This window comes from Corella eumyota, chromosome 1 (genome assembly GCF_963082875.1).
Source record: "Corella eumyota chromosome 1, kaCorEumy4.1, whole genome shotgun sequence".
Taxonomy (NCBI): domain Eukaryota; kingdom Metazoa; phylum Chordata; class Ascidiacea; order Phlebobranchia; family Corellidae; genus Corella; species Corella eumyota.
In genome coordinates this window covers 15867945-15879648 of record NC_137490.1, presented here as the reverse complement: position 1 = coordinate 15879648, position 11704 = coordinate 15867945, and the positions used below count along the sequence as shown (strand labels likewise).

At 29.9% G+C, this 11704-nt stretch overlaps 1 protein-coding gene across 2 annotated transcripts; it reads right to left on the bottom strand.

Moving 5' to 3' along the window:
• Nucleotides 1-245: 245 nt before the first annotated feature.
• LOC145763891 (copper-transporting ATPase 2-like) lies at nt 246-10811 on the bottom strand. 2 transcript variants are annotated; one of them, XM_082575443.1, is made up of 20 exons: nt 10663-10811; nt 10466-10568; nt 9791-9906; nt 9350-9580; nt 8398-9205; nt 8082-8254; nt 7646-7810; nt 7169-7405; nt 6042-6275; nt 5043-5265; nt 4651-4820; nt 4207-4334; nt 3685-3868; nt 3350-3541; nt 3119-3247; nt 2848-2998; nt 2505-2692; nt 2155-2358; nt 1859-2079; nt 246-1178 (listed from the first exon to the last, which is right to left on the bottom strand). In XM_082575443.1, the coding sequence occupies exons 1-20, from the start codon at nt 10774-10776 to the stop codon at nt 869-871; spliced, it is 4281 nt and encodes a 1426-aa protein (XP_082431569.1). In that variant the 5' UTR covers nt 10777-10811; the 3' UTR covers nt 246-868. The 2 variants fall into 2 exon arrangements, with proteins under 2 accessions (XP_082431569.1, XP_082431570.1); XM_082575444.1 differs by having other exon boundaries at nt 1043-1680.
• Nucleotides 10812-11704: the final 893 nt, after the last annotated feature.

The window sequence follows — 11704 nt, the reverse complement described above, 5'->3', positions numbered from 1 at the left end:
ATCTTTTGAATAAATAAAGGTAACCCAAAAACTATTTATAATGATTAGTTATTTACTTGAAAGATTGTTTTGACTGATTTTAATTTATAAGCACAACATGGTTAGTGAATTTTTATTTACCATACTTTAAAACATAATAAGAAAAGTTCAAGAAAATAAGTAAGAAACAATAAAGAAAAGTTTTGTACTATAAAATTACTTATAATTATCAAAGAAGATTTTAATTAAAATTTAAACAACCACCCCACTTAGACAGATTAGTCTACAATATATAAATTATCCAAAACCATTTTAATCTAATGGGATTTTAAGTTTGCATAATTAAAGTTATAAATAATATAAATATCTTACAAAACTGTATGAAATAAAAATATAATTTTTTTTTTTTAAATTGCATACTTATGTTGACTATAAGAACCCAAATTGCTATTAAAATTGTTAGCTTTTTAAAACTAACAAAAAAAAAAGTTAAATTTTAAGGTAACCTTGTCCAGCAACTAAAGCCTTTAAACCACTTTAAATCGTTAAATTATATCATAAATAATTAAACAAAAAAAAGTCACTTATTTTCTAAAAATGGGTATTAGGTTTATGCTGCATTATGGGTATACAAATGCTTGTAATATTGATTGGTTGCGCCCTATGTCTTACGAATGATGTTCTCATTTAAATTTATTGATTAAGTGCCAATAAAAATTTAGGTCATAAAGTAAAAAAAAATAACAAAACAAAGAACTATAAGTTGTATCATTGTTTGCATTAAATTGTGCCCTAAGTATAACGCTTTCATATGAAATATTTAAATATAAAAACAAGTTGCAAAAAAGCATAAAAGAAACAATATAATCTTTCTATTTATATAAAAAAGTTAACAAAGATCCTCTTCATCGTCATTTAACAGAAGCGAGAGCTGTTGTTCTTTAGGGTGACTTGATGACCTTTTACCTGACAATGACCCCAGTGACCTTTTGTTTGATCTCTGGTCGTCATTATCAATTGACAAAGAGTGAATCGACTCTAACACTTTGTTTTTTATCGTGTTTACAATTGAACGTCCAGCTGAAGGTTTAATTGCCCCCTCAACACCAGAAATAGCTGTAACTTGGTTGTCATACAATACATCAGTTGTATTGACGAATTTTGGAAGTCCAAATCGATTGTCTGCTGGCTTTTTGTATCTGTTTTTAAAAACATTTATTAAGTATTTGGTATTTGTTTAATACGTTTTTTAAATAGGGGATTGGCTACTAATCTATTGTAACTATAATTTCATAAATTGTCATGTTTACAAATAAATACACCTTTTTGTATAATGTAGAATAAAAGTAAAACAACTTTTTCTATATATACTTAAAAATCATCCATAATCAAACTAAAAATATTCCTTATATCCCGCATAACCACCATGTTGAACCTCTATACCACATTACTACACCAAACTAATTTACCATAACCAAGGTCCCAAAAAATTAAATATAATTACCAACAACATTTTAATTTATGAAAGTTTTAAATTTTCACAAGGAATCATGACTCAAATTAATACTCTCGTGAAACGATAATAAACTGTTGGCTCTAGATAACACCACACTTGCAATAGACAGCGGGTTATTCGAAACCAGGCTTAAAGATAGATTTGATGGATAAGAGTCACGCCACTTTTGTAACTTTCCTTTTAACCTAATTAACGATGTGGTTGCAAAAAAAAGGATATTAAAAATATAATTAAAGATAACTAATTTTCCCATCAAATTAGTAGTGATATTTTTTCAACTTTGCTTTTTTTAAAACCTATGTTACAATATTCCTTTTTTTATCAATATTATTTTTTTTAAATAACTTGGTCAGATTAACTTACGTTTTAAGGAAAAGCGAAGAGGTCACAACCGAAACTGAACTAAGAGCCATAGCTGCTGACCCCATCCATGGTTCAAGTACAATGCCAAACACATAAAATGCCCCTGCTGCGAGGGGTATACCTACTAAGTTATAAACACATGCAAACATAAAGTTAAGGCGAATTCGTCGAATCACGTGGTGAGACAAATCTATTGCTGCTACGACATCCATAAGATTATTCTAGAAAAAATAAATTAAAAAGTTTAACATAAATTTCTATTCAAGTATATATAAATTTTTATAATTTAAAATTACTTTGATCAACACAACGTCAGCAGCTTCCACAGCTACATCAGTTCCTGTTCCAATTGCAATTCCAACATCAGCTTGAGCAAGTGCTGGAGAATCATTCACTCCATCACCCACCATCGCCACCTTTTGGCCAGTTTCTTGCAGTTGTCGAATCTTACCAACTTTGTGGGAGGGTAGAACTTCAGCATAAACTTGTTTGATCCCAGCCTGTTGAGATTGAATGATTAAGAAAAAAAAATAACATTTTTGTAAATCAAAAAAGTTAGAATGCCCACATGTATAGGTACTAGATAACTAATTTTATACAATTAGCAGTCTCTTTACTGTCTAAACCAACACGTTTGTGAAATTACCTGTCTTGCAATTGCTTTTGCAGTCTTTCTGTTATCACCAGTAAGTAATATCACTTGTATGCCCATACGCTGTAAAGTATGTACTGCTAATGCTGCCTCGCTTTTGACAGTGTCAGCTATGGCTAACATGCATTCCAAGTGACCATCTACCGCTGTTAAGATTGCTGTGTATCCACATTCCTCTTGTTCTAAAAATATAAAGGTTTATTAGGTTAATAACTGCATTAAAATATTGTTTGATAAAATTGATTTTTTGTTTTAATAAAATTTTTGATTTAAACTGTTGGGCACATATTTTATTTGTAATAAAAAAATCCAAATTAAATTGAAATCTTAAAAAAACCTGTCATAGCTCGATCAATATCATGTGACAGAATAATTCCATTTCTTTTCATCCATTCTCTGTTACCGATGGCAACAGAGTATTTCTTTTGTTGTGATAAGCTTTGCAAGGAAGTAGTTTCCTCAGAGGTTAAATCCAAGTTTTCTTCAGGCTGTAAAACACAAATTAAAATATTTAAAATATAAATCTGACAAAATATATTACAAAAACCTAATAATTGGCCTAAATTTTAAATTCGAAAAATATTGAGATCATTTAATTGAATATTTACCAGGTCATTTCCATAGGAGTTGTTGCTGTTATGTAAAACAGTTTCAATTCCAGTAACTGAACATTGAATTCCACACCCAGGTATCATTTTAAATTCTGTTGCCTTTCCCAGTGTATCCAATCTTAAAATCTAAAAAAAAGTTAAAATGTTTTTCCGTAAACTTTTACAGTTCTATAAAATATTTTTACCATTTTAAAACAATTTTTTTATATATAATTTAAACTATTCTACCTCTTTGGCATAATTAACAACTGCAGCTCCTAGTGGATGTTCGCTTGCATTCTCAGCAGTGCCGACAATAGCAAGAAGTCTTCTGCGTGACATTCCTGAGCCTCCTTGTTCACTGTTACATAACAATTCCTTCACAATTTTGGGTTCCCCATATGTGATTGTCCCAGTTTTATCAAACACAACAGTTTTAACCTGTGAAAAAATGTAATTGTCTAAATTAAAAATAAATACACTTTTGATATTGTTTTGGTACTGTGGTTATTTAAAAGTACATTATTAAAGTTTGCAATAGGGTATGAATAAAAAGAATTCTTGCAAAAACATATTTACAGTACCTTGTGTGATGTTTCAAGTGGTTCACCACCCTTGATCAAAATTCCGATTTGAGCACCAACTCCAGTCCCAACCATAACAGCTGTCGGGGTTGCCAACCCTAAAGCACAGGGGCATGCAATGGCCAGAACAGTGATGGCAGTTTGAAAAGCAAATCTGATAACCATTTCATGAGAAGATAGGTATCTAAAAATATTAATCAAATTTAGACAAAATTTTTAACAAAATACAAAATTTATGTAAAAAATTGTAATAAAGAATCAAATTGTTGTAATCAAACACAAAAAATTAAAATTTATTAGTTGGCAAATGGTAAGTTTGTTAAATAATTATTTTTTAAAATAAGGATTTATTGGCCTATCAAGCCATGATAAAACAAAGTGAATACGTGAATAAACAATTTTATGACGATCATTAAATGAATAAACTAAAGGATAGAAGTCCTAACACCTGTTATCTTTACATCGTTTAGAAATATTTATCTTTACATTTTTTTTAAAACCCTTTAAAGCAAAAAATCTCACTTATGTTTTTCCGCAAATGGAGATAGAATGTCTGGATTACTGAATCCAACAATCACCCAAACTATCCAAGTCACCGATGATAATACAATTACTGCTGGTACAAAATAACCTGCAATCTTGTCAGCGACCTTAAATAGTACAAAATGATTATCATTAAATGGAGTTCAATATTTAATAATGTGTATACTAAATTCATATGTCTTTAATAATGCACAAGGCAGTGACATAAAAAAATTTGGAGTATTATATTTATCAACTTAATAGTTTATCCTATACTTAATGATAAACCATAACCAGATGTCAAAGTTTTACCTACACAAATATTGACTTAGGTTTTGTGACACATAATAACACAGTGTATCAAGAAAAGTCACTCTAGGTTTACCACACAATTTTCAAATTAAAACGTCACATAATTGAAAAAAAACAATTAACTGTAAAAACCTGTTGAATTGGAGCTTTGGAGGTTTGTGCTTCCTCTACAAGTCTCACAATTTGTGAGAGAGCAGAATCAGAACCAACATGTGTGGCTTGCATTAGCACTGATCCATTCAAGTTGATTGAACCTCCTATTACTGGACAACCTGGTTTCTTTGTTACTGGCATAGATTCACCTTAAAATTGATTTTAAGTAATTTATTAAACAGATTAAAATGGAATTAAAGGTATTTTAAATGTACAACAATAGTAAATTTAAAGTTGACAGTAAATAGACCTATATGAAAAATTGATTTGAACCTTTATATAAAATAAACTCAATAGTTAAATATACCACATCCTACATAAAAATGATCTACTTTATTGGAGCAACTATAGCCTTTTATTACTATACACACCTGTAATAACTGACTCATCTGCCATCGAAGTTCCTTCTACCACCTTTCCATCTGTGGGAAACTTGGTACCAGGTGACACCCGGAGGTAGTCACCCCTCTGCACCAGGTCCACAGTGATTAACTCTTCCATGAGGACCGTCACTCCATCTTGTGCAAATTTCACGAGAATGGCCTCGGTTGCTTGTAGTTGCATTAGTTTGGCGAGTGCTTCTGATGTTTTGCCCTGAAAATTTTTTTTTATGAAAACGTTAAAAATATTGCAACTTTATTAGTAAAACTTGGCATATATACATATTATTTTTTGTAGTTAAATACTTACTACACATGTTTTAAGTTACAAAGAGTTAAGAGTATGTTTATTATAAGTAAAATTAAATATTTTAAACGTTTTACATCTATGGCTATATTATGTTAACAAACCTTTCAAAAATAAAAAAGGAAATTAAAACCATTGAAAGTATTGTATATACTCTGTATGTACTGTATGTAAATTAAATCCTAGGAAATCAAATTACATTATTTGTTGAACCAGATCTTAAGCCAGACTATTTGAACAATCCCAACAAGTAATGTAATTAAATAATACAAAGCTACATATTTAAATTCTGTGATATTAGCATTTAATTTTGTTTTTTAAAAACAAGATATTTATTAAACCAAAAACCTAAATATTGTTAGTCTTTAACTACAGATTTCCTTCATAGTCTACATATTTCCTTATTAAAGTAATTAAGTGTTGATCAAAACAAAAACCTTGTGTACATAAACTGGTATAATAAACAACAAATATACTCTAGAAATCCACGGGAGGTAATAACTACTCCAAAATGTTTCAAATTTAAATTGAAAAAAAAAAACACATGGGCTAAAAAAAAGAGCATATATTTCAATCGCTACCAAAAGTTTTTTATATTTTAATTTGTGTGTTTTAATAATGAAACATATGAAAATATACATTAAGGAACATGTTACAATTTTCATAAACAAACTTATATTCACCTTAGCGATATGCTCCAGCCATCTTCCCAATGCAATAAACACAAACAGCATGGGAGGAGTTTCAAAAAAGGTCTTGGGACTTCCTTGTGCTTGTTGTAGCATGGCCACAACTACGAGTATTACAGAGTAAGTGTAAGATATAACTGTTGTCATTACTATAAGGACGTCCATGTTGGCGGTTTTGTGTTTTACTGCAGCCCAGGCTTGAATGTAAAAGTAACGACCCCCATATATCTAAAAATATATATTTTTAACTATATTTTGTTATATTTCAACTAGGGATGGGCTGAAATTCAAATTACTCGGATTCGATGAGCCCGAGTATTTTGTCGCGATACTCGGCCGAGTCTGAGTACTCGGTTATGACGTCATTTAACGTATATAACTGTTCATGAGAATCTTTCCCGCATAATTTTAAACTGCAAAATTTGCCAAAAAACACCTATTTATGGATTATAAATGTGTTTAACGTTGGCAAAACTACTAACCGCTAATAGCAATATCATTTTAAGTCTAAACGAAAATGTAAAAGTCTCAAATTTATTATGCGTAAAATTTTACTATGTAAAAAGTGTATTTGTTGCGCAATCGTTGCTTAAATAACGTGATAAATCGAGAGAAGATTATAATTTATTAGAAAAAGGCAAACCTCGTGTTTTTTTATGTTTAGTAAATCGTATACGATCTTAAAGGACAAATTATTACTCGGCGTCCGAGTACTAAAAAATGCTCGACGAGCACGAGTACTAAAATATTCTTATTACTCGGGCCGAGTACTCGGACTCGGATTTGATTGGCCCATCCCTAATTTCAACTAACCCAATTTAAGCATATCCTCCTAGAGTAAAACTAGTTTAAATAAATAAAAAGAAAAGCAATATATTTGTTTAACAACTAGCCTAGGCTTGGTTACTTTTAACAAAAGTGACTTTATCAAATAAATAATAAAAAAAATACAAAGGTACAGAAGACTATCGCTGTATGTAAATTTTATTTTACCCTTACGCTGAAAAAATGTTATACGGTAATCATTGTATTCTTTTTTTAAGAGACTTCCAATTGTTTATAAAATTATTTAAATCCTATATACAAATATTAAAATTCTAGATATAAATATTACCACTTACCTGTACTGGTGTGCAAAGCAAAAACATTAACAAATTTTGTAAGCTCAAGCCGGGTACAACTAAATAAGGATGATTATGAGCCCCTGATGCCATGTAATAAATCATAAGAGCCATTACAGGTACACCAAAAATAAGCGCAGTAAAAAACGAGGTTCTCCATTGTTTAATTTGAATTTTATGATCCAAGGAACCTCCCTTATTTTCACTTGTTCGAATTGAGGCATTAAAGCCACTACCCTGAAAAGGAAATTTGTTCATTATATGCAAATTCTTAGAAAATGTTTAAATTCTGTGAATCAATGTAATATGACACCAAAATTAGCTTGCTTTTAAAACATTGGTTTTTAATTATTTATGAACAATTTTTTGGAAGTTGCCAGTGTTGTGTAATTGTTGTCTTCACAGTAAATATAATTAAAAACCAAAATTTATATTTTAAAAACTTAAAAAAAAAAAATTAAACATCAAAAAACATACTTCAATAATTTCAATAATGTCCCTTGCCCCACCAATAAGTGCCGGATCATATTTGACAACAGCACTTTCTGTAGCAAGTGCAACCGAAGCATAAGTTATACCTTGTACACCGTTTAACCTGGATTCAATAGTGTGAACACATGACGAACATGTCATTCCAGTGATCTGCACGTTAAACAAGTGTAATTGTTATAAGACAGGAAACAAGAATGGCGTCACGATTTGATCAGTCATTTATATTTACAACTAAGCAGTTTTATCAACATATAGGGATTTGTATGAAAAGACACTACTTAACAAATTATCAACTTTGTTTTAATTATACCTTGTAAGGTAATTTGTTTTAATTTTTTAAACACAATTTAAATATGTTATACTTTTAAAAATGTTGAGGTGTCTTTAAAATGTTTACAATAAACACAGTGTTTACTCTTACGTTAAGTTCAATTTGTCCATTTTTGTTGCTGTTTTCTTGCAATGTTGCCCCAAAACCAAGGTCTTCAACAAAATCAACAATTTTTTCAGGGCCGACAATACTTGGTCTGTATTTAACTTCAGCACGACCTGACATAAGTCCAACTAATATTGAAACGATACCTTCTTCTCTGCCTATAAAAAAAAATCAAAAGATTTAAATTTAAAAATTATTTTAATTTTAAGATTGTAACAAATAAAAAATATAGAACTAGGGCAATAAAAAATGTTTTTATAGGTTTTATTGCTACTTTAACAATTCATTTAATACAACCCACCTATATTTCTTTCGATATTGTTGACACACGAAGCACAAGTCATTCCAGTGATGGCAATAAAACATTTTTCCACATCATCCTCCATTGGTACACTTATATCCTTCAACAACAAGTCCTTTTTGTTTTCAATTTTCTTTCGTTTTGCCATCTGTCTTGCAGTCTTCAAACCATTCGATGATTTTGTGTGCTTAGATGAGCTTGAATTTGTTGAATCAATTGACAAAATTGCCGCAGATTTTTGTGAGGAGTTGTCTGAAGATTTAATAAACACCGAAGCTGGTGGTTTAAGTTTGGGCATTGATGTCTCCCCATTTGTAGAAATGGGAGCAAATTTCTGTCCATTCGGTAAAGTTGCTGTAAAATCTAACTCTTTAATTTTTTGTGCAAGTTCAATAGGTGATATTTTTTCAGGGTTGTATAAAATTACAGCTTGTTTTTCATCAAGGTAGACTTTAACCCTTGAAACACTGCTTAACTGGTTCATGTTTTCCTCAATTTTTCTTACGCAAGATTTGCAATGCATACCATCCACTCCAATAATAATTTTCTTTATCGAACCTTCGTCAATAGAATTCAAAGATGCGCTATCCAGATCAGCAGAGTTTGAAACCAATCTGCCATTGTTTTCAACAGTGTATGTTTCTGCCAAACTGATGAGATTATTGGTCTTTACTTCAGTTTTGGAAGGAATGACACCATACTTGATAGCTGCATCGAATCCCATGTCTTCAATGGCATCCTTAATCTGTTCAAGTTTGATAAGCTCTTGGTTGTATTCTACAACTGCTTCTTTTTCAGCCAGTGAAACCTAAAATTAAAAAAAAATTGAGTATAGACATCAGCAAATAAATTACATAGCTTTTAGGTATGTAATTGAGTTGTAATACAATCATATCAAGGTTAGGCTTTAATAAACACTCTAAAACAACTTTCAATTAATTAAAAAATTCACCTTTATACTTAAAATTCCAGTATAGGAGCCGACTTGTTGTTCAATTGAATTCACGCAAGAGTTACAAGTCATTCCACCTACACTTAAGCGACCAGTTAAGGTTCGTTTTTCTTGTCCATTTTCACTCATGCTTGCTTCAAAACCTAAATCTTCAATGACCTCAATTACATCAGCAGGTTTAACTTTGTCTTTAAGGTGGGTGATTACTCCTTGTTTATTTTCAAGTGACACCTGAAAAAGATTAAAATAAAATTACACAGGTGAAAGTCAATTCATAAATCCAGTTATGGATCCAACAATCTTTAAATTAAATTTCTTTTTAAGTTAAACTATATTATTATAGAATGACATTGATCAAAAAGCAATAAAAAGTATGGATTATTAAATACTATTTTAATCTATTCATGTACATACTGTATAACTATTTTGACTTTTACATACTTTTGCACTTTTAACGCCCTCCAGCTTTTTTAAATTAGTTGTGATCGTATTTACACAAGCATCACAAGTCATCCCTTCTATGTTTACTGTAATTTCTTCATTGTTGGAAGTTGTTTCTAAGAAAATTAATTAACAAATATATACTTTACACTCGAGATTTTTAAGATAACAAAGTAATAACATGTGTTTATAAGAATAACAACAAAATAAGCTTAGTTTAATAATAAAAAAACAGGTTAAAACACTGCATTAAAAATTATATTTAAAATGAAAAACAAAGTATGATTGCACACAAAGTTAAAAAAAAAATATTTTTTATACAGCCAAACAAATGATGTAAGTAAGTCGATAATTACTTTGTTCAAAAACCGTAACTTGGTTACAGGTTAGCTTAAAAGCGAAAAAACAGAAGTAAGTTAAACATACAGATGTGTTTAGGCATGACTAAATGGGTTAAGTTTCTGACTAAATGGGTTAAATTTCTAGATTACAACTAGGTTCTAAAGAACTTAACAAAGAAACATTTTCTTTTTGAAGTAGCCCTACCTAATTTTATTTAAAGGCATGATTATCGTGATATTTAAAATACTTAACCCTAAGATTTACTAAATATAAATTTTTTAAAACAATAAAATCTAAAAATTACCATAGATTGCTTTTAAAGAAAGTAGTTACCTTTTGCGTCAAACCCCAAATCTTCTATAAGATTTACTACATCTGTAATTTCCAAGACATTTTTGTCGTATGTGACTTCAGCATTAGCATTACTAAGAGATACCTTAAACATTAAACAAATATATATACTAACATTGAGTACCCAATATTTTTATGTCACAACAAGTAATAACACAAATAATATTTCAATTACTTACATTAATAGATTTTATACTTTCATTTTTTCCCAATTCTTGTTCAATAGTTTGTACACAAGAATTACATGTCATTCCAATAATAGAAACAATTTCAGTTTTATACTTCTCCTCCATTGTTTTATTTTAATTATTTTATTTAAATTAATAAAAAAATCTGAAATATTTTTATGTAATTAACTTTTTTTGGATCTCTACTACTTTCGCACGCCCGAATTTAACAAGGCGTTATAACCTAAGTATGGCAATTGTTCAACCAGACATTAAAAATTAGTTGAAATATGTTTTAATGAGTATAACTTAGTCCGCTTTACGAGTCAGATGTGTTAATGGGTAAACTGAATATGTGAGGGTTAGGGTAAGGGTTTAATTTATGCAACCTCTTTGTTTAATTACATGTGACATATTTCGGTTACACACCCTGTTTATGTAGGGCGTGCGAAACTAATAGAGATCCCTTTTTTTAAGTTTTAAACCCATTTAAACTATAAATCCCGAACTATTCTCGTTTAATTTGCTACAGTCACCTAAATTTATTTTATACACCCATAAGACCAATTTAAAATGTCTTTTAATCTGTCTGTCTGTTATTATTAAAGTTTGAAGTCAGACTTTCCAGTAAGGCAGTGTACAGCAAAAAGTAAAAAACTAACTGCCAAGCAAAACGCAATACAGACCAACTTAATAATTTAAAGTTTTACTTAATGTAGATATGTTATGAACAATACTCTCCCACTGGACAGACGCATATTTCGAAAAACTATTGTTATTAAACAAGTATTATCAAAAATTTTGTTTTAACGCTTTGGCAAATAAATATTCTCCTTAGTCACCATCAAAAAACTGTTACGTCATTCGTATGAAAAACAATCAAGTGCTTTATCCTCAAACTAAATACGTGAAAGAAGGTTTCATGACATTTGCTGTAACGCTTTTGTATTTATTTTGATGCAACAGTGCTATGTAATCCGGAGCCTGTTACCCAAATTTATAATATCTCTTATTTTACAGGTTTCAATATGATTTAATCTAAGTAATTCAAGGA

Coding starts and splice junctions, on each gene's coding strand:
- LOC145763891 (XM_082575443.1), bottom strand. CDS start 10,776: ATGGAGGAGAAGTATAAAACTGAAATTGTTTCTATTATTGGAATGACA. Junction 4,821..5,042: donor AGATGAGTCAGTTATTACAG/GTGTGTATAGTA, acceptor ATCAATTTTAAG/GTGAATCTATGCCAGTAACA. Junction 4,335..4,650: donor CCAAAGCTCCAATTCAACAG/GTTTTTACAGTT, acceptor GTACTATTTAAG/GTCGCTGACAAGATTGCAGG.